Below are 24,333 nucleotides of genomic sequence, written 5' to 3'. Positions count from 1 at the left end.
ATTGTGCCCCACGAGATATTGCGGTACATTCTGCCGGCTAGTTGAGGGAGTTCGTTCCCTACTGTGTGCGCCTGGGGCCGAACGGCCACGTCCTCTACCAGCAACAGAGGCTCCACGGACACCACCACGACCGCGTCCTCGTCCCTTAATAGTATTTTTCTTCATTGTTGCGATTCAACTCGCACCACAATGAAATATATTATTTTTTATAAGCAAAATCCCCTCACTGGAATACTTTCAGTCTTTTGACTGTATGGATTACAGATGGAATGACTGTTATATGTGAGTACCGCTTTCTTTGACAGATTCTAGTATGGGTACATATATGTTTTCCCAACCCCAGCACATTAGTTTGCTAATTCCAGATGTATGAAACGCAGGCCTAACTGTATCTAGTATATTGAACGCCAGATAAACTAACTTGGCCTTTTTTAAATAAAAAAAAAATTCCCTCACTGGAATACTTTCAGTCTTTTGACTGTATGGATTACAGATGGAATGACTGTTATATGTGAGTACCGCTTTCTTTGACAGATTCTAGTATGGGTACATATATGTTTTCCCAACCCCAGCACATTAGTTTGCTAATTCCAGATGTATGAAACGCAGGCCTAACTGTATCTAGTATATTGAACGCCAGATAAACTAACTTGGCCTTTTTTAAATAAATAAAAAATTCCCTCACTGGAATACTTTATGGCTTTTCACTGTGTGGATTACAGGTGGACTGGTATTAGTAGGGGTGACACAAGCACACCCAAGTCCCTGATGTAGGATTTCTATGGCACAGACCACTATTACAAGTGATTAATGGACGTTGGGAGAGATTGTGCTGCAGCACTAGTCCCAAGATAGCCGCCGCCTATCAGCCCAGTAACATGTGCCACAAAATGGTCTGCACAACCTTTAAAAAAAATAGCCTTGGACTGTGCTGCTAAATCGCTATTGGTCTGAATCCCAGGTGTAGATGTCTGACTTGTTTGGAGCTTTGGAATGCACACTGTGGCAGCTTCTGCTGCAGCACTACAAGTCGCAAAATGGCGGCCGGCGGTCAGCCCGGGTACATGTGGATGGAAAAATCACTCTGGCCACTCTAAAAATAGCCAATCCCTATCAAAAAAGCAGCTCAGCTGCAGTTGTTCAGATGAATCACAGGTGGAGGAGAGAAATTTGCTTCCAGTTATTCAATTATCCCTGCCTATTCTCGCCCTAGCATCAGCTGCGTCTAACCCTGTTCTATTCACATCGGGAGTGAGCACGTCCCGACGTGCGCACAAGCTTATAAGAGGCTGAGTCACATGCTGCACTTGGCCAATCACAGCCTTGCCAATAGTAGGCATGGCTGCGATGGCATCTTAGGGCAAGTAGTATGATGCATGTTGATTGGCTGCTTTGCAGCCTTTCAAAATGCGCCAAAATACATGCCGAACGACGAACCCGAACCCGAACTTTTACGAAAAAGTTCGGGTTCGGGTCCGTGTCACGAACACCCCAAAATTCGGTACGGACCCGAACTATGCTCGAACTGTTCGCTCAACACTACTCCTGGTCTCAGAGTATTAAGGCGATGGATCCATCTTAGCTCTCTCTGTTTGAGAGCCAATGTCCTATCACCTCCTCTCCTTGACAAACTGATCTGATCCAGTATCATAAATTTTAAATCCTTCTCCCTATGATTGGCCTCAACAAAATGTTTAGGGACTGGCAAGTCTTGCCTCTTATGTCTGATTGAAAAACGATGGTTGTTTAAACGTGTCTTCATGTCACATGTGGTCTCCCCAACATATAGGAGACCACATGGACAGGAGAGCACATAAACAACATATGAGCTGTTACATGTCAGAAAATTACCAATATCATAGTGGCTACCCGTAACAGGGTGAGTTAATCTATCCCCCCTAATCATGTATGAACAGTTCACACAATTAAGGCAGGGATAGCAACCCCTCCTCTGTGGCCCAATTTGAGTTTGTACCAAACCTTTAGCTGGAATATCTGCCCGAACCAATTTGTCACGAAAATTGGTGGGGCGTCTATAAGAAAGCAAGGGGGGCACAGTGAATGTTGTAATGTTGGGCAGATTACTTTTCAATATAGACCAATGTTTGCGGACAATTTGGGCAACTGCCCCACTCTGTTCAGAGTATGTGGATATAAATGGAATTCTTTCCACTTTATTGTGTGTAGTATCAGGTAACCCCTGCTGTGGCCCTCTCACCTTAGTAAGATGTTTATCAATCACCCGAGTGGGATAACCTCGCTCTCGAAATTTGTGCACCATCTGGGCATAACGAGTGGGTAGCATTTCTGAGTCCTGCACTAACCTTTTGACCCTAAGGAGTTGACTGTAAGGTAGTGAGTCAATAATGGACCTAGGGTGACAACTATTGTAGTGCAACAAAGTGTTGCAATCAGTAGGCTTAGTAAAAATATCAGTGGATAATTTGTCACCAACAATAGTGACAGTGGTGTCGAGGAATTGAACCTGAGTGTCAGAGTGTATCAGGGTAAACGCAATGCCGGGGTCCAGGTTATTCAAAAAAAGGTGAAATGACTCCAAAGAAATGGAGTCACCATGCCAGATTAGGAAGACATCGTCTATGTACCACCACCACCCCAGTACATGACTGAAGTGGTGGGATACATAGACAAGGTCGTCCTCGAAGGGCCGCCATGATGACATTGGCATAGGTGGGCGCCACATTTGACCCCATGGCGGTCCCCCGTAGCTGCAGGAAAAAACTTTCCATGAACAAAAAATAATTGTTCCTCCAACAGTTGGATAATAAAATCCTGACATGCCTGGGAGTACTCACTGCCCGATAGCTGTCTCCGGACAGCAGACACCCCCCTAGTGTGATCAATGGAAGTATATAAACTCGTGACGTCAAAGGAAGCCACGAGACAGCCATCAGGCAACATGATACCGGAGATTTTATCAAGAAAATCTCCCGTATCCCTAATGTAGGATCTGGCACTGACTGCATACTGGCGAAGTAATCGATCCAAAAAGATGTAAATATTTGAAAAAATGGATTCGGTACCAGCCACAATTGGCCGACCTGGAGGGTCAACCATCGATTTGTGGATTTTTGGTAGCACGTATATAACAGGTGTACGTGGCTGTGGTATAGTCAAAAAAGAATAAAGCTCACCATCAATAATGTCCTGACCCAAGGCAACATCAAGGACCTTCTTGATACATCGAGCAATGTCAAATCTTGGATCACCAGCTAATACCCTGTATACATTCTGATCACTCAATTGCCTCCTAATCTTCTGAATATATTTAGTTGTCCATGACAACAACCGCACCCCCCTTATCGGCAGGTTTGATAGTGAGGCTGTTGTCATGGCAAAGTCCCTCAAGTATTGCAACATCAGAAGTAGTCATGTTAGGATGTTTCAGAGGCATGTTGGCAACCTCATCACGCAAAGTAGCCACATCCACAGAAATAGCCTTCATGAAAGTATCAAGTGCAGGTAGATTACTGTGCGGTGAAAAATCACTCTTAGTGAAGATCCCAAAGGACTTCAATCTTAACTCAGTATGTGTCAATATACTAGTCGATTGATCTGTGGGGGGACGATCTGCAAACCAAACCTTAAGTTCGATGTTCCTATACAGGCGCTGCAGATCGACCTCCAACTGAAACCAATCAACTTTGGTAGAGGGACAAAATGAGAGGCCCTTAGAGAGCACATCAATTTGCATGTCAGACAGGGACACAGAGGAGATATTTACCACAGTGAATTTACAATCAGATACACTATTCATTAGGCCTGGTTGCCCTTCTTGCGTCGCGCCATAGGTTTTACCAATTTTGGAGATTTGGGATTTCCTCCATCTGTGGTGTCTTCTGCCACCCCGTCTGGTTCTTTTTCTGTCGTTGAACCCATCTCTAAAAAAGGCTGAGTGGAAGATGAACTAGAGGTGGCCGTAGCCCCAGAATGTCCAGATTGCTGATATTTCCTATTAGCCGGCCGGTATGAGGACATCTGTTTCTTTGGCCCATCGGTCTGCCACGTGTATATCTTTCCCTTAGCGTAATCATCAGCATCCCGCTGCCACTTTTTCCTTTTTGTAGCTTCCTGGTCTTTAATAAATTTAGACACATGACCCATACAGCTATCACCATAGATTTTCCATTCATCAGGCCCCAGCATGGTTAGTAGTGGTGACCTGGTTTGAGCTTGCCGAGTCCTGCTTTCAACCAATTCATGTTGCAAATATTCCAAATTGAGAAGGATTATATCAAAAGCATATTTGTTAGAGATCTGAACAAATTTTTGTGCAAAAACTGATTCAGTAGGGAATAAATTAGGCTTCAATTGTGAACGGATACCTCTAGGGATTCTATGGTCCTTGAAATACTGACCAAGGGTCATCAGATGTAAATCAGTGGATGCAATCTTCTTAATCCTCACATAACTATACCCTTCAATGTGTAAATAGGGCTCATCACGTTGCTTGACTCCGTCTGTTTGGGCGGCGTTGCTATGTTGCCGGGCATGCGCAGTCGGACATTGAAGACGCGGACTTTGGCGCCGGTATCTTGTCACCGCCTACTGAGTTTTTAATTATTTTTAATCATGATTACTGTTGACACTTATACACTGGTGTTGTTACACTGCCATGATGAGCCCTATTTATACATTGAAGGGTATAGTTATGTGAGGATTATGGATATTATTGATCTACATTATGGAACACACTTTGTGCACCTCTGTTGATATTTGATTCACATTATGGAAATATTGTCTATATTTTTATACTGGTTTTTAAGTTTATACATCTCTTTAGTTGAATGATGATCACTTGATTTGTTGCTATGTATTCTGGGTATATATACCCCTGTATGACACCTTGTTTTATGCTTGATAAAGACCGCATTGAGCGGTTGAAACGTTGCAGAGGGGAATAAAAAGATCCACCGTCTTTTTCACCTTATGCTTGGAGTGCTGCCTCATCCTTTTGAATATATATATATATATATATATATATATATATATATATATAGAAATAACAAAAAGGGCAGCACTCCAAAAAGTAAAAGAAGAAAAAATCTTTAATTACCCATACGGGACAAGCGACGTTTCGGCTCAATGTGTGAGCCTTTCTCATTGAGCCGAAACGTCGCTTGTCCCGTATGGGTAATTAAAGATTTTTTCTTCTTTTACTTTTTGGAGTGCTGCCCTTTTTGTTATTTCTGTCTATTTGGATTGGCTTTCATCCACGCTGGGCCAGCTGCACCCGCATTTTTTTCATTGACGGTGCTGCCACTGAACTCTTTTTGCTCTCTATATATATATATATATTTATACACCTGAAACCGGGGGTATGAATGGGCAGCTATAAGCCCATATATATCATATATATACACATACACATCCTTGGGGCACATAAGTGTAAATACATATATATCTAAACAACCTGGAGAGACCCATATACTGGGTCCACATACAGGGGACCCATATGTCCCCACTGGTCATACAGGGCCAATATATATATATGCATATATTGAACATATATACATATATATTCAAATCTCACCCTTCCCTCTACAGTATCCACTCCTGGGTTTGGCTTCCAAATCATGAGCAAATCCTGATGCAAAATACTAACCATCAACGCCTCCATCTGCAATTTGCATGAGTTTTGGCTATTTGCCTCAGAAATCGGATTCATTCAGATAGGAAAAATCCTACATGCAGGCCTTTAATGGCCTCTAATACTTGGTCAGTATTTAGTAAATTTTTTTGCATCAGTATTTGATCAGTATTGGTAAGGCAAAAACAGGAGTGAGTCTAAAACAGAGATAACATGTGATGGAAATATTGGCATGTCCTCTGTGTTTTAGACAAACACCTGCTTTTGGCTTCCAAATCATGATCAAATCCTTCTTCAAAATACTGACCGTGTGATAGAGACCTTATAGATGCTCCAAAGACAGGATCCATTGTGTTTTTAATTTTTCCGTTCTTCTGACAGATCAAAAGAAGAGTAAAATAAATGGTGATGTCAACAAGGCCAAACAAGGACACTAGTGGACCCATCACACAGAGAGGGGAGTCAACTTTGTGGCCCCATTACAGAGTAGGGAGGATGGCAACAGTGAGAGGAGTCAACATACTGGTCCAGTCACAGAGTGGGGAGGGTGACAACAGTATGAGGAGTCAACACAGTAGCTCATTTACAGAGTGCAGAGGGTGGCAACTGCATGAGGAGTAAACATAGTGGCCCGGTCACAGAATGGGGTGGTGGGGGTCAATAGAAGTGGCAGTAACACTTTAAGATAGTGGCTAGAGATGAGCGAATTTCATGTTATGAAATTCGTTCACGCTTCGTTTGGTGGTAAAAGCAGAATTGCGTTATGGATTCCGTTACCACGGACCATAATGCAATTCTACGACGGAATGCATAACGGAATGCCGTTATTCATTCCGTCATAATAGAAGTCTATGGCCTGCATAATGGATCCGTCCTGTTTCCATTATGCAGGAGATGACTCCCCTGTAGGGTTTGTACCAAACTTTAGGATTTTTGGACCCCGGACCCGAACCCGAACATTTCCGTAAAAGTTCGGTTTCGGTGTTCAGCACTTTCTTGGCGCTTTTTGAAAAGCTGCACGCAGCCAATCAACAAGCGTCATACTACTTGCCCCAAGAGGCCATCACAGCCATGTCTACTAATGTCATGGCTGTGATTGGCCAGAGCAGCATGTGACCCAGGCTCTATATAAGCTTGAGTCACGTAGCGCTGCACGTCACTCTGCTGTTACAAGTGTAGGGAGAGGATGCTTCTGGACTTGTGATTTCAGGGAGAGAATAGGAGAGAATCTAACTCAGCGATCTACCTAGAAATAGTTGTGTGGGTGCAGGACACAATCGTTTTAACCTGCCCTGAAGCCATTGACCAAAAAATAAATAAATTTATACTTCTGTTAATTAGATGGGTGGCGGCGGCAGCCATTTTATGCATGCTCAGTGCACCAGCACTGCATCTGAGCTTTTGGGACATTGCAAATCACCATTTTTTTGGGGCAAACTACAACATCTGCATCAGTCAGTGTGCAATTTAAGCAAGAAATACACGCATCATTTTCTGGTGTTTGAAAAACACATTTTTTTTTCCAAAAAAAATATTTTCCAGATCTGCAAGTCTTAAATCCAAGTTTAATATATACAGCATTCATATTCTGTTAGCAAAAAAATACTTTTTGGGCAATCTACAACATCTGTATTAGTCAGTGTGCAATTTAACCTCCTCCCGTCCGCCTATAGGATATAAACGTCCTATGGGTGGATCTCTATTTCTGAACGCACGTTTTAAAACGTCCGTTCAGAAATTGCAGCTACACGCTAATCGTGCAGCTGCTGATCGGGTTGCCCGTTGTCAGTGACAGCAGGGCAACCCAGAGAGAAGGCAGGGACAGTTCCCAGGTGTCCCTGCCTTCTGGATCGCTGCATACAAAGCGCTCACCGAGCGGTGTGTGTGCAGAGCAGGAAGCGCTATGCGCTTCCTTTTCCGGCCCGGCGGTCATGTGACCGCCGTGACCGGAGAGTGCAGGGGCTGTGTGAGGTCTTTCAGAGACCTCGATCAGCCCTGCTCTGAGGCTGTACAGCGCGGAATTATGCTGTACAGCCTCTCTGGGGGATGCATTTCTTCTGTAACTGGGGCTACTATGTCAGCCCCAGTTACAGGAGAAATCAATAGTGAAGAAAAAAAGAAAAAGGGAAGCAAATGTCCCCCAGAGGTCTTGTATGACCTTATGGGGGACGAAAAGTGTAAAAAAAAAAAATAAAGGGTTGAAAAAATAAAAAAATAAAAAGTTTCACATGTAAAAAAAAAAGTCCCCAAGTAAGGAATAAAAAAATAAATGTTAAAAATAGAAAAAATAAAATAAAATAGACATATTTGGTATTGCCGCGTCTGTAAAAACCAGCTCTATAAAAATATCACATGACCTAACCCCTCGGGTGAACACCGTAAAAAAAAAAAAAGTGTCAAAACAAGCAATTTTTGTCACCTTACATCACAAAAGGTGCAACACCAAGTGATCAAAAACGTGTATGTCCCACAAAATGGTACCAATAAAACAGTCACCTCATCCCGCAAAAAATGAGCCCCTACATAAGAAAATCTCTCAAAAAATAAAAAAAACTATAGCTCTTAGAACATGGAGACACTAAAACATCATTTTTTTGGTTTCAAAAATGCTATTATTGTGCTAAAGTGAAACAAATAAAAAAAAGTATACATATTAGGTATTGCCACGTCCGTAACAATCTGCTCTATAAAAATGTCACTTGACTGAACCCCTCAGGTGAACGCTGTAAAAATAAATAAATAGAAACTGTGCTAAAACAACCAATTTTTTGGTCACCTTGCCCCATAAAGTGTTATAATGAATGATCAAAAAATCATATGTACCCAAAAATAGTACTAATAAAACTGGCACCTTATCCCCTAGTTTCCAAAATGGGGTCACTTCTTGGGAGTTTCTACTGTAAGGGTGCATCAGGGGGCTTCAAATGGGACATGGCATCTAAAAACCATGTGGAGTTCCTTTTCTTCTGCGCCCTGCCGTGTGCCCATACAGCAGTTTATGACCACATGTGGGGTGTTTCTGTAAACTGCAGAATCTGGGTAATAAATATTGAGTTTTGTTTGGCTGTTAACCATCGATGTGTTAATGAAAAAATTGGATTAAAATGGAAAATCTGCCAAAAAAGTGAAATTTAAAAATTTGATCTCCATTTTCCTTTAATTCTTGTGGAACGCCTAAAGGGTTAACAAAGTTTGTAAAATCGGTTTTGAATACCTTGAGGGGTGTAGTTTCTACAATGGGGTCATTTATGGGGGTATCCACTATGTAGGCCCCACAAAGTGACTTCAGACCTGAACTGGTCCATAAAAAGTGGGTTTTGGCAATTTTCTTAAAAATTTGAAGAATTGCTTCTAAACTTCTAAGCCTTCTAACGTCCTAAAAAAATAAAATGACATTTCCAAAATGATGCCAACATAAAGTAGACATATGGGGAATGTTAAGTAATAAATATTTTATGAGGTATCACTTTCTGTTTTAAAAGCAGAGAAATTGAAATTTAGAAAATTGCGAATTTTTCAAATTTTTGGGTAAATTTGGGATTTTTTCATAAATAAAGGTGAAATATTTTGACTCAAATTTATGATTATCATGAAGTACAATGTGTCACGAGAAAACAATCTCTGAATGACTTGGATAAATAAAGGCGTTCCAAAGTTATTACCACATAAATTGAGATATGTCAGTTTTGCTAAATTAGGCCTGGTCAGGAAGGGGGCAAATGGCCCAGATGGCAAGTGGTTAAGCTAGAAATACACCCATCATATTCTGGGGTTTGAAAAAAACTTTTTTGACAAAAAACACTATTTTCAGGCCTTGCAGCATCAGCACGCGTGAAATTACAGGCTTATATACTGCTGTCAAATTCAGTTATTAAACATTTGGGCACCAAAAATTTAGTTGGCAGCCTTTGATGCAGATGTCATTGTGAGATACACCCTTAAAACATTTGGGTTACATTCAGAGATTTTAAATACCGCCATTTGGTGCACCAATATTGAATTCAGGCCTACAGAGGTTCAGGCCCTGTGAGATACCACCTCTACATACAGGGGTTTGAATTAGGCATTTGAAATACAGCCATTTGAAATACAGCCTTTTTGTGCAAAGATATATTTAATTCAGGCCTAGACTGATTCAGGGCGTATGTGATCCCCCCTCTACATTACAGGGGTTTGATTCAGCCATTTAAAATACAGCCATTTGAAATACAGCCATTTTGTGCAAAGATATTTTTACTTTAGGCCTACACTGATTCAGGGCGTGCGAGATACCCCCCTATACATGCAGGGGTTTGAGTTAGGCATTTGAAATACAGCTATTTAAAATACAGCCTTTTTGTGCAAAGATATATTTACTTCAGGCCTACACTGATTAAGGGCGTGTGAGATACCCCCTTACATACAGGGGTTTGATTCAGCCATTTGAAATACAGCCTTTTTGAGCAAAGATATATTTACTTCAGGCCTACACTGATTCGCGGCATCTGAGGGGTTAAATGACAGTGGTGGCACGTTTCACCGCTTCCTATCAGTGCAGGTGGGTGCCGGCTGTATGATACTGCAGGGGCCTGCTCCATACATCCCATCACACATTATGACATACAGGTACATCATAGTGCGTGAAGGGGTTAATATTTATGGCCTATCTTTAGTGTGTCTAACCCACCGCACCCCACCAATCAGCTCTATTGGATTTTTTCAATATTGAGTCTGTCCGTTGTGTAGTGGACAGAGATGGAAACCGCAGCATTCAATTTGCTCATTGGTTCCAGAGCAACTCTTAAGACTGATTGGCAGGGTTGTGGTGTGTCAGATCCCTACTGATCAGATATTGATGACCATCAAGGTTAAAAAAAATAATTAAACAAAAACTTTTACAGTAACATAAATATATAAAAAAAACTACAATAGTGCCCCAAATCATAATATCAAACAGTACAAAAGTTTGCACACCTCCCCTTGTTCAATCATTACCAATATGGTAAATCACCACATAGGCAAGTATAATCATTAGTGTTGAGTGATTCAAAGTTAACAATGTAGACTGTGATCCAAATTTCCTTGAGCTTAATCAGATGCCGCAATTGGCATTGAACATGGCATCTGAGGGGTTCAATGATGGTGCCGTTCCCCGTCATTGCGCCCGTTACATACAATGGAATGTAATTTATGATGAAGCAATTTGTAGCAAATTAAATTTCTTTGTGGACTTTGACAAAGCAGGTGAATCGATTGTTTGATAACTTATAATCATATTTGTGATAAAATGTAGCAGGGCCAATCTATGAGAATCCAACCAATTATCCCAAGGTTTTTCACATTTATGTCCTACACCCATTTATAGATAAATGCTTTTCCCAAAAAAGATTAACCAGTTTAACAAAAAATTATTTTAAAGTTTGGGACCTTTCTTGACCCAATATTGAGAAACTAATTTCCTGGCTGTGCATTGTACAGAAGGCGTGCCACCCCTACTTTTTCACCTACCCCAAGTACACAAACCAGTGTTATTTTGTCCATAGCAATCTGTTATGTAGAGTTGAGACCTTCTACATCCTGTCAATATCTCACTATCTTTGGGCAATACCACAGTATGTGAAGCAAGTCAGCATGGTGCATTTTTGAAACGGTGAAGAATTTCTTGGGAGTGACCTTACAGTAAGCAGATGTTTTTTGTATATAACATTTAGGTTTGTAAAAAAGTATTACCTCCTCTTAAACAGAGAGATAAAAAGTATAAAAAAAGTGTGAATACAGTTTAACATCTTCATCACAATTGCTTCTACATTAGGTGGACAGTGGGTTCATGGTCTGAATGTAGCCGGAGTTGCAATTCTGGTGTGCGTACCCGCAATGTGATCTGCCAGCGGAGGGTATCCTCAGGGGAGGGGAAATATCTGGATGATAGCAACTGCCCAACACCTCGCCCAACCATGCTGGAGCCCTGCAACATGAAAGCATGCCCACCAGAGTGGGTTGCACTGGACTGGTCCGAGGTATCAAAATCAATATTTTTTTTTTATGTTAGTTTTCTTTTTTTTTTGTCTGTTTATTGGTGTTTTTAATTTAAAAGCATATAAAGACTGCTTGTCTTAAAAGGAACCTGTCACCAGTTTTATGGTGTCATAACTAAGGGCAACATAAATAAGTAACTGATTCTCTTAGCAAAATGCTGGGTCACTTTCTTTAATTGACCCAGTCAATCTGCCAACATCTTGTATTGAAAAGCTCCAGCTGATAATGATGAGCCATGAATATTTATGAGCTCCTGACTCTCCCCGCCTACCTGCTGCTGATTGACAGTTTTTTCCATATGAATCAGCAGCAGGTGGGCAGGGGAGTGGCTATATCTCTGAATTTAAAAAACGCTGGACTCACTGACATCACGCTGGACTCAAATCAGCTCATTAGCATGCGGCATGTGGCATCTTTGTGTGTATATTATGAGGTAACCATCTGTCACACCAGTAAGTGAATACATCTAAGGTACTTTTTAGTAGTTAATGATTGTATATAATTAGTTAGATTATAATCAAATATCCACATGACAGGTTCCCTTTAAATTAGAATATGCAAATAGTATTAAAAAACAAGCATTTAAAGGGGTTCTCCGGGAAACTAAACAAAATTAAAAAAATTAAAAAATTAAAAATATTGGTGGATCACCTAGCTATTCCAATGTAGATAGGTGTTCCGTGTTCACCTGATTCAACCAATCAGAAATAATTGTTACAAAAATAAATGGATATTGTGAACCAGCACTCTACAACCAATTCCAGGCAGAGGGCAGTATCAATATAGGTATAAAAACAATAAATTTATTTTATAAAAAAATTACCCAAAATAAAACCTAGAATAGAATGTACACACAATGTCACCATTGGATTATTACTAAATATATAAAAACTGAGTGGTGGCCACCTCCTGTATCTGTACTGGTATGTCATGTATAGTTCCAAACACCTACACGCGGCAGTGATCCCCCCCCCCCCCCCCCCCCGTGTCGGCGATCGCAGCAAACCACAGGTCAATTCAGACCTGCGGGTTGCAGCGTTTCCGGGTTGTTCGGGTCTCTGGGGACCCGATAACCCGGAACATGATGGTGATCGGTGGTGTGATAATACACCACCAATCACCATCCTGCGATCCGGAGAGGTGATGGTGACATCACCTCTCAGGATCGGCTCTGATTGGCTGCAGGGGCGGGCTGTTCAAATTATTGCAGCGCTTCTCTCTTGCTCCTTTCTGTGTCCGGGAGCCGCTGCATCGATCTCCTGACCCAGCACCCCCTTCTGACCCTCCACAGTGCCATCTGGCACTAAAAGATATTTAGGGTTAGGTTAGGCAGGGATATTCAGGGAGAGTTTAGTGAAAAAAAAAATATATTTTTTTGTTGCATCACCCTAAATCGGATGTCTGGGGTACACAGCACAGTTGTGTGAACCTAGACCCCCCCAGGGGTGCTGCAGCTTGCCCCCCCCCACACAACTATTAGCGTCCGGCCACTGTTATGACACCCCACCGCTGACATATTTTGGCCTTTTTTATATTTAGTTTTAATAATTTATTTTTTAAATGTTTTTTTTTCTGTTAGGTTTAGGGTAAGTACGTGAACACCCGATCTCCCACACACACGCACACCAAATAAAGATTTCCACACACACACTCACACTCCCCTATGGCCCGCCGGATGTTCTTGGCCGAGGAGGCATACGCCCAGCTTGCCTCCGAATCCGAGAGTCCCACTGAGGAGGAGCATAACCCCACTTTCCTTTTGTCATCCGCGTTCTCCTCATCATCTAGCAATGATGATGAGCCCCCAAGGCGGCGGAGAAAGGGGACCGCCATGCTAGGGACCATGTGGCCCACACTAGTACGAGCAGCTCTGGGGCTCGTACTAGTTTTCCGGCCCACCAGTTAAGTCCACCGGTGGACTTGCATGGTGTACCCCAGAGAATTTTGAGCCTGCGATTCCTGATTTTGTTGGCCAACCAGGAATCCAGATTCCTACGGTGGGCTTCACTGAATATGACTATTTTAGTCTATTTTTCAGTGACCACTTTGTGAACCTGTGCAGCACGCCAGACCTGCAGGGTATTGCGAAGTGAGGTCACGGTTATGGGCAATCGAAGGGCTGCTCACTGTATTGGAGAACCCTGGGCAGGCATTCTGCAGTGAAGGAGAGGTAGACACAAGTTCCTCTGGGGCACACTCTGTATGTAGGGACCAGGCTCGATGGTGGATGAGGTGCCCTGGATGTTACCGGTATTTTGAGTGCCTGAAGCAAGGTCCCTTTTGGAATCGTGACGCCAGTGCCTGTAACGGTGGCACACCGATTTTATAGTAGTAATAAGTGAGGTACACAGGTGGTATAGTGAACCAAACGTTGCTTTACTTAAACAGTCCAACTTTGTACATCAAGATGGTAATGCAGTCCCTTATATCAAGTGCTTCACAAGCAGGCTTCAATACAAATACTGGCAGGTATAATTCTGTGCAAGATACTCAGAGGGTAATCCACAACACACTCAGAATCAGGTTGTACCTTTCCTCAGAAATAGTGTACGCTGTTCTTTAGAACTCCTGTCTGGTTTCTATCCCAAGGCCCGGATGCCTAAATGCTGGCTTGAATCCTTGGTAAAATATATCTTCCTCCCGTATGGATTCTTGCTCTCACTCTATAATTCCTCTGCCAATTAGCTTACTTATCTGAGCTGATGACACTGTCTCTGCTTGACTTGAGGGTAACTGCAGGTTTTCTCCCAGGAGGTTCTGTCCTACAACTGGGGTATCTCAACTGAGCTAATCCTAGCCTCAGGAGCTTCAGGTAGACGAAGTGACTCCTCTAGTCCCCTGGAATGCACTACTTCTCCCCTGTCTGGGCCTACCTATATATAACCAGGGCTCTCTGGCTCCCTCTAACGTCTGGGAGGCTAAACTGCACCCTAACAGGCCTGACACCCAGTTAACACAGGGAAATGCATACACATGACATTAAATGTAATAAGGCACATTAGCCCTTGTGTAGTGCCCACCTTTAGCTAGTGGGACACTACATACAACCATGCTATAACGTTGCCCGTCCTCGGCGCAACATGGAGGGGCCCTGCCCAGCTGGATACTGCAGTCTGAAAGACAAAATAGAGAACAGCTATACACAGCAACAATATAAGGATTAACAAACAGTGTCACTGAAAGGAATGGTGAAAAGGGGCGTCGTTCTCTTCTCTCAGGATAATGTAAGGGAACAGGGGCGCTGACCTGGTGCAGCGTATCAACAATACCAGGATATTCCATTATAAACTTTGAATGCAAATTGTCCATAATAATGCGAACAACCATAAGTCCTTGGAGGCTCACAGGATCACATGAGTCCGTACCCGGTCTTGCAAAGGGTTAAACAGGGTGTGAAGGACTTTTATGCAATTGCCTATATGCTTCAGTTTGATTCTCTCCCTGCTATTTTGAGGACTATATTGTTCGGTTCCAAATGTCAAGAATGAATGTATTCGTGTACCGGACAATGATGTTGAGATTATGTTTGTATGTGGGATAGAAAGTACTTGTGTGAAATTGTTAAGAATTGTAAATGTTCTGGCCAGCAGATAATTGAGCTGTGTGTATTGGTAAAACTCAATTGTCTAGCCTGGCCCAGAGGAGGAGTTTTAGGATAATTGAGCTGTGTGTATTCTTAAAACTCAATTATCTAGTCTGGCCCAGAGGAGGAGTTTTTGCTGCATAAATTGTGAGTTCTGTGTACCAGTAAATCAGTCTTGTTCCAGCATTAAGTTGACTCATGTGTGGATTATTCGGCGATTCCAGGGATATTCCTACTCGTGGAATATTGGGTGATTTTCTTTTATGAGAAGAAGGGAATGCTTGACGAGGATATTTTCTACTACCGTCACAATTGGTTGGCAGCAGCGGGATTTTCCCTTCTACTTTCCTTTACACCAGGATTCCAAGCAGACACTGGGAACAGTGAATGGAAGTCTGGTACACCCCGCTTAAAAGAAAAACACTGAAAGAACTACTGGAAGTCCGTGGAAGGATTGCTAGCAACAAAACCAAGCGGGTCATTATAGCAGAATTAATGGAGCTAGACCAGGAGAACTTGGTTGCAGCAACGCCAGCAGTACAAGAGATGGGGACACCAGTGATTCAGGAGGAGGAATCACCAGCCAACAAGGCAATGAGAGAGAAGCTAGCATGGTTCGGTCCGAACCCAACGGCGGATGTGGTGCTGAAAGTGATGAACCTGTTAGCGGAGGAGGCTAAACAAATAAGAGACGCAGAGCTACAGTTAAAATTGGCAGCAGTCCAACAAGCAGCCGCACATTCTCCAAACAGTGAGTACAGCACAGCAGACACAAGGAAGATTCCGTTTAGCGCTTTTAAAGCTTTTGATGAAAAAGACTGTGACATTGATAATTACCTGGCAGATTTTGAGCGACAATGTAACCTGCACCGTATAGATAGAGGAGAGTGGGTCGCAATATTGTCAGGCAAACTGTCAGGCAAAGCTTCTGATGCTTTCCGGACCGTGCCAGAGCAGGAGATCCATAGCTACGCCAGGGTTAAAGAAGTGCTCCTGGCTCGTTATGCAGTAACCCCAGAGTCCTACCGACAAAAGTTCAGGGACTCACGCAAAACCACGAAAGACTCTTACGTGGAATGGGCATGCCAGTTATCCCTGTCGGCCTCTAACTGGGTCAACAGCAGCCAGGCCACCTCCGCAGAGGACATTTTACAACTAACCCTCCTGGAACAATTTTACAATCACATCCAGACGGATGTCAAAGACTGGGTGAGAGATCGCAGGCCCATGACTCTACCAGAGGCCGCTAAGTTGGCGGATGAATATGCGGATACTCGCAAGACGAACCTGGTCACACCACGGGTACAACCTCCACGACCAACGGTGCCCTCACACCCACCAGCCGCTAGATACCAACCTCCTAACAGACCGGTGACATCTAGCCCTCGCTATCCACGCCAGGAGGACAATGAACAACGCTGCTTCCGGTGCAAACAGCTGGGTCACTACAAGCAGAATTGCCCCATGGACAACAACACCAGGTCAAATTGGTCTCGACCTGGGTACCGCCCACCAGCAGCAGCCCATTGTGTAGACTCGGCTTGGGATCCCCAGGAACTGGGTCAGGAAGAACCATTGGGCACCCTTTACGAAGCCCTCATGGTACAATCTGTTATTACGGACAACAGGAAACACCATTGTCAGCTGGTCATGGTTAACGGAAAAACCGCCCGGGGATTAAGAGACAGTGGGGCAACCATCACGTTGGTACAAAGACACCTTATTAAGGCATCAGAGAAACCGGGGAAATCAATTGCTGTGAGAGTGGCAGGGGGAGCAGTATACCGTATTCCTACTGCACAGGTACACCTAGACTGGGGTGCGGGAGCTGGCAATGTTCATGTGGGCGTCATGAAAGACTTACCTTCTGAAGTCATCCTGGGCAACGACATTGGCCCCCTGACTTCGGCGTTCGCCTCTACCCCCGCTCAGGAGGCCCACGCAGTAACCACCAGAGCACAAAGTCGCGCTGCCGAGAGCCATCTGCTTCCTACTGAGACCCAGGTAAGCCAACCCAACCTACCCTTGACTGTAGAACCCCTACCCTGGGACACCCCAGAGGATTTTGGGCGGGAGGTGACCGGAGACCCTTCCCTCAGAAAGTATCGAGAGAAAGCCAGGAGGGGCCAAGGGGGGTTAGAGAAGGAGCAATTTATCTGGGAGGAAGGCCGCTTGTACAGGCTCACCGAGACCCGGGGTAATACACCAGGGCCTAAGCAAAAACGCCAGCTGGTAGTTCCCCGGAAATACCGCCAGGAGTTATTGAGGATTGGGCACGACGTACCCTTGGCAGGCCATTTGGGAATACGCAAGACAGGGTATCGGACAACCCAGAACTTCTTCTGGCCTGGGGTGTCCGACGACGTCAGGGCGTATTGTCAAACGTGCGAGGTATGCCAACGTATAGGTAAAAAGGGAGACCACCCAAAGGCTAAACTAGTTTCCATGCCCATTATTGAAGAACCGTTCACAAGGGTAGCCGTGGACATTATAGGGCCCCTGGCCCAACCTAGCCGTTCCGGCAAGCGGTATATACTCACCATAGTAGACTACGCCACCCGTTACCCCGAAGCGGTAGCTCTCTCTAACATACAGGCTGAGACCGTAGCAGAGGCCCTAGTTAAAGTATTTTCCCGAGTAGGCTTTCCCAAGGAGGTTCTGTCCGACCAAGGTACCCAATTCACGGCCGAGGTAACCCAGCAGATATGGAAAACCTGTGGAGTTAAATCCCTGACTAGCTCCCCATACCATCCCCAGACTAACGGCCTGTGCGAGCGCTTCAACGGAACGCTAAAGCAAATGTTGAAGTCGTTCACGGGGGCATACAAGGATTGGGAGCGATTCCTGCCACACCTTCTCTTTGCCTACCGAGAGGTGCCGCAGGAATCGACCGGATTCTCACCCTTCGAACTTCTCTATGGGAGGCGGGTGAGGGGGCCCTTAGATCTCATCAAGGATCACTGGGAGGGGCAGACAGAGATTGAGGGGACACCGGTTGTACCTTATGTCCTGGAGCTGAGGGACCGCATGGAGGAATTAGCCCAGACAGTGCGAGAGAACCTCCGGGCGGCCCAACAGCGCCAGAGGGTATGGTATGACCGACGGGCTAGGCACCGGAGCTTTCAGATAGGCCAAAAGGTCATGGTATTAAGGCCGGTCCGAACAGACAAGCTCCAGGCCGCCTGGCAGGGCCCCTATAAAGTTATAGGACAGATATGCGACACTACCTACACGATAGCCAGCTGCGAGGATGAAGATGTGAAACGAACCTTTTACATCAACATGCTCAAGGCCTATCAGGAACGGGCAGAGGAGGTAGCCGCTATCTGTGCACCAGCAGGAGAAGACACAGAGACCCTACCCCTTCCTGACCTATTGGGCAGTAACGAAGGGATGACCCAGATAAAGAAAGTCCAGCTAGGTGAAGAGCTGGAGCCGCAAGAGCGGGATCAAGCTGTCCGCTTACTAGAAACAAAACAGGCCACATTCTCTCAGGAGCCTGGATACACACTCCTAGCCATACACAAGGTAGAGACTCCAGGACAGGCACCCCTGAGACAGCCTCCCTACCGTATCCCCGAAGCAGTCCAGGAAGGGATGCGGAAGGAGATAGATGAGATGCTTCGGCTAGGCGTAATCGAACCCTCAGAAAGTCCTTGGGCCTCGCCGGTAGTCTTAGTGCCAAAGAAGGATGGGACAACCCGCTTCTGTGTAGATTACCGGCGCCTCAATGACAAGACAGTTACGGACGCCTATCCGATGCCACGGATGGACGAGCTGCTTGACCGTATCTCTGCAGGGAAGTATCTGACCACAATAGACCTATGCAAGGGATATTGGCAGATTCCCCTAGCAGAAGATGCCATACCCAAGTCGGCCTTCATCACCCCGTTCGGCCTATACCAATTCCGGGTTATGCCGTTCGGGATGAAGAACGCCCCGGCCACCTTCCAACGGATGGTGGATCAGTTACTTAGGGGTCTCCAGAGCTTTGCAGGCGCTTACCTGGATGACATCGCCATCCACAGCGATACCTGGGAAGCGCACCTAGAGCACGTAGGGGTAGTATTAGATAGGATCAGGGGGGCCGGGCTGACCCTGAAACCCGACAAATGTCACTTGGGTATGGGCGAGGTACAATATTTGGGCCACCGAGTAGGATGTGGTAAGCAACGGCCGGAGCCGGCTAAGATCGAGGCCGTTGCCAATTGGCCCACTCCCCACACCAAGACACAAGTCATGGCTTTCTTAGGCACAGCCGGCTATTACAGACGCTTTGTACCCGACTATAGTGCCCTGGCCAAACCCCTGACCGACTTGACCAAAAAGAAGCTACCCCGACAAGTCCTGTGGTCCCTGGAATGCGAGGTGGCTTTCCAAGCACTAAAGACTGCTCTGGTTAATGCTCCGGTGTTGGTTACCCCAGATCCTAACAAAAGATTTATTGTCCATACAGACGCTTCAATGTTTGGACTGGGGGCAGTACTAAGCCAGATCGGGGAGGATGGAGGAGAGCACCCGGTGGCATACCTGAGTCGGAAGCTGTTGCCAAGGGAGGTCAGTTATGCCACCATTGAAAAAGAGTGTTTGGCCTTGGTATGGGCACTCAAAAAGCTCACACCTTACCTTTATGGCCGGGCGTTCACTCTCATCACCGATCACAACCCCTTGGTGTGGCTTAACCGGGTTTCAGGGGACAACGCCCGTTTGCTACGCTGGAGCTTGGCCTTACAGCCCTATGACTTTACGATTCATTATCGCCCAGGCAAGCAAAACGGGAATGCCGATGGATTGTCACGCCAAACGGATTTAACCTCGGACTAAAAGCTCTGAACCCGTCAACCCTACTGGACCAGGAAAGGTCCAACCGAGTTGCCGGAGCAGGGAGAAAAAGGGGGGCCATTGTGAAGGACTTTTATGCAATTGCCTATATGCTTCAGTTTGATTCTCTCCCTGCTATTTTGAGGACTATATTGTTCGGTTCCAAATGTCAAGAATGAATGTATTCGTGTACCGGACAATGATGTTGAGATTATGTTTGTATGTGGGATAGAAAGTACTTGTGTGAAATTGTTAAGAATTGTAAATGTTCTGGCCAGCAGATAATTGAGCTGTGTGTATTGGTAAAACTCAATTGTCTAGCCTGGCCCAGAGGAGGAGTTTTAGGATAATTGAGCTGTGTGTATTCTTAAAACTCAATTATCTAGTCTGGCCCAGAGGAGGAGTTTTTGCTGCATAAATTGTGAGTTCTGTGTACCAGTAAATCAGTCTTGTTCCAGCATTAAGTTGACTCATGTGTGGATTATTCGGCGATTCCAGGGATATTCCTACTCGTGGAATATTGGGTGATTTTCTTTTATGAGAAGAAGGGAATGCTTGACGAGGATATTTTCTACTACCGTCACACAGGGGTTTCCCGTGAGGGGCTACCTGGGCCCATAATGTAGTCCCCAAACCTCACAGGTGGCTGCCCCCTGGTAGAATGAGTGGACCTCCTTAGTGGCAGGGATTCTTCCTGCCTGGACTCAGGAAGGTCAGGGGAGCTCACCGCCTCTGGAGCCACTTCAGGAGCTCTCTGGGGTAAGATGTCCTGAGACGGAGGACTAACAGGAACAGGAGCAGGAACCAGTAAATTCAACCAAGGCGTGAGGGCCCAGTGGAGCGGCTCTTTATCATGGATCAAGTTCTCCACAGCCTGCATAGGGTCCATAGGTGGAGCCAGCAATCAGAAGGCTCAGGCTCCATTTCCTCTGCCGCTGGTTCTCCTTCTCTACAAGGCTTGAGGCGGTTCCTGTGAACGACTTGGGGACCTTTTCCTTCTCTGGAGACCTGGTAAATGTGGACTGCAGCATTGGGTATGGCAGTAATAACGTAGGGAATCCTTTCCCATTTGCTGTCCAACTTGCTGGTCCGGTGGTTGTTTTTTAACCACACCTTGTCTCCAAGAGCCAGGGGTTCCGCATGGGCAGTCTGGTCATAGTCTTTTTGCTGGCGTTCCCGGACATTTTCCATGCGTTCTTGCACGATCTCTTTGGCATTAAGAAGATGCCTTTGGTGCTCCACTACCCAATTAGTCCTGGGCAGTGGGTTGATCACATCCGGCACTTGTACCCCCAGGGAGTGATCCGCAGGTAATCTCCCTTGTCGCCCAAACATCAGATAGAACGGGGTGTAACCGGTGGAACAATGGATGGTGTTGTTATAGGTGTACATAAGCTGTGGCAACAGAGTAGGCCAATCACCCCTCGTCTCAGGGGGTGCTGCTCTCAGCATTTCAATGAGAGTCTTATTCATTTTTTCACAGAGTCCGTTACCTTGCAGATGATAGGCGGTGGTCCGGACTTTCTGGCAGTTGTGCAGCAGGCACATCTCATGGAACAGCTGCGACTCAAATGCGGACCCTTGGTCGGTGAGGATCCTTTCTGGGCAGCCGTAGGGCAGCAGGAAATGCTTCCAGAACGCCTCCGCTGTAGTCTTAGCTGTCAGGTCTTTCACAGGCACTGCTACGACAAACTTGGTGAAGTGATCAATTATAGTCATGGCATACGTATACCCAGAGCGACTCGGCTCCAACTTCACATGATCAATAGCGACAAGTTCTAAAGGAGCTGTACTTACAATAGGATGGAGAGGCGCCCTCTGGTCATGGCGTTCAGTTCGTCCCACAGCACAGGCAGTGCATTCTCTGCACCATTTCTCGATATCCTCTCTCATCCCAATCCAATAGAATCTTCTACGTATGGTGGCCTTAAGTCTTTTGCACACCGAAGTGTCCGGACTGGTTGTGGTACATATCCAGTACCAGGCTGGCATCCCGACGTGGCAGGAGAATCTGGTACACTCTATCACAGGACACTGGATTCAGACTCCTTCTGAGCAACAGGCCTCTTTGAAGGAATAGTTGGTGGCGATGTCTCCACAGTCTCACTAGTTCTGGGTCTGCACTCTTCCTGAGGATTCTCTCAGGGATTTTCCCACTGGTAAGGAAGTCGAGCAGTTCACCGAGGACTCTACTTTCGGACTGGAGCTTAATCCATCTTTCTTGATCGCCTCTGGACACAGGATCATCTGATGAGGGAGGATCAGCAGCAGGGAGATTTTCAGTACGGATATTATCCTGCTGGGCAAATTTATTGTAGAACGCGGGCATTTCCACTTCTTCCCAGGCATCTTTCGGTTCATCTGGGGCCTCTGTAGTGGGAAGCCGCGACAGAGCATCGGCATTATCATTGGAGTGGCCTGCCCGGTATTTCACAGCAAAGTCATAGTTGGCAAGGCGGGAGGCCCATCTTTGCTCCAGTGCCCCTAACTTGGCTGTATTCAGATGTGCCAGGGGATTATTGTCCGTGAAGGCAACAAATGGTGTGGCAGCGAGATAGTCTTTAAACTTTTCGGTCACAGCCCACACTAAGGCAAGAAACTCCAGCTTGAAAGAACTGTAATTCTGGTCATTGTAGTAATAGGAAAATGAGCGAGCACTCATACACTTGGCAACCAGATTGACATATGCAGAAAATATTTATTAAATCCCCATAAAATACAAGTAATAAAATTTATAAGAACAATGTAGCAATAATATACAACATTACAGTCACATATATTGTGGTAGATATGATCAACACTATATTCATATGACTCAATAGTGTCGATAAATTCAATAATATATATCACACCAAAAAACTTCAAGTATATGCTGTTATTTGGGAAAGAGGGGGCGCTATCTTCTAGCGCTCTATCCCAATTTGGGAAACTGAATGTCACTGAAAATGTTGTAGGTGTATTCACTGGGAGCGCAATATGTTCATAAAGTGTCCACAGGAATCCTGATAATATGAAAAGTCTCTTATAGCATATCCTTTTAAGGTCGATATGAGCTTTGAATTGAAGAAAACTTTAAATCGTTGTTTGGCTTACCGTCTAGCGTCTGCTGTCTCCCTATTGCTTCAATGGAGCTTTAAATATTTGCCGGCTTGTTCAGTCGCTCCATACAGCAAGCTGGTTTGAATTTCGCGGGAGTTCCAAAGATCGCAGGAGTTGCACTCTGTTCCGCAATTTCCTTCGGTGCAGCTTTCGACGATAAGTATAGTTAATCCTTTACTGTAGAGATTTTCTTCTGTATGGCCATACAGTGTTATCGGATGCTTTTCAATGCAGGTACATCACTTGTTTCACCATACGCGTTACGGGTAGATTCACTCTCCCTTCCTCAGTGGTCTTTCTGGTCATTCTTTTCAGCTCCCTTCAGGGATCTGCTGGCGTAGGCAATTACCCTTTCTTTGTTATCTTGTACTTGAGCCAACACGGCCCCCAGGCCTCTTTTACTGGCATCTGTGTAGAGGTGGAATGGCTTCTGATAATCTGGGTAACCCAGAACAGGCGGTTCAGTCAACTACTTCTTCAGGAGTTGAAAGGCAATTTCTCGTTCTTGGTTCCATTCAACAGGAATAGGAGTTTTCGGGCTCTTCTTTGGATGCCCCCTCAGGAGTTCCTGGATAGGATCCGCAATTTGTGCGAAATGCGGGAGGAAACGCCTGTAGTACCCTGCAAAACTGAGAAAGCTTCTCACCTCCTTCACGGTCGTAGGAGTAGGCCAGTTGCGGACAGCAGCAAGTTTATCAGGATCAGGCTGTACTCCTTCGGCACTGACAACGTGCCCAAGGTATTTTACGCTGGTTTCAGCAGGTGGCACTTGGATGGCTTGATTTTGAGGCCATATTTAGCAAGAACTTGAAACACCTCACCCAGGTGCTTTAAATGGTCCTCATACGTCTTGGAGTATACAATGACGTCATCCAGATATAAGAGTACAGTCTCAAAATTCCTATGGCCTAAACAACGTTCCATCAGCCTCAGGAACGTTCCTGCAGCGTTACACAGTCCAAACTGCATATAATTGAATTCAAACAGGCCCATAGGTGTGGTGAAAGCAGTCTTTTCTCGATCTTCTGGGGCCATGGGTACTTGCCAGTACCCACTGGTTAAGTCCAAGGTGGAGAAATAGGCTGATGACCCCAGGGCAGTCAAGGACTCTTCAATGCGTGGCAATGGATATGCATCTTTGTGGGTGATTTGATTAACTTTTCTGTAATCCACGCAGAACCTTATGCTGCCATCTTTTTTCCGG

At 45.1% G+C, this 24,333-nt stretch overlaps 1 protein-coding gene across 1 annotated transcript in view; it reads left to right on the top strand.

Moving 5' to 3' along the window:
- Positions 1–24,333, top strand: part of LOC120990945 (A disintegrin and metalloproteinase with thrombospondin motifs 6-like) — a 452,812-nt gene that overhangs the window by 308,041 nt on the left and 120,438 nt on the right. Inside the window, exon 7 of the mRNA XM_040419836.1 lies at positions 11,403–11,607. Within this exon, the coding sequence (XP_040275770.1) occupies positions 11,403–11,607 (205 nt within the window). The remainder of the gene's footprint in view (positions 1–11,402; positions 11,608–24,333) is intronic.

The sequence above is a fragment of the Bufo bufo genome, chromosome 2 (assembly GCF_905171765.1).
Source record: "Bufo bufo chromosome 2, aBufBuf1.1, whole genome shotgun sequence".
NCBI classification, from domain to species: domain Eukaryota; kingdom Metazoa; phylum Chordata; class Amphibia; order Anura; family Bufonidae; genus Bufo; species Bufo bufo.
Note: the sequence above shows the minus strand (reverse complement) of the source record. Positions and strands in the feature narration are given on the sequence as shown.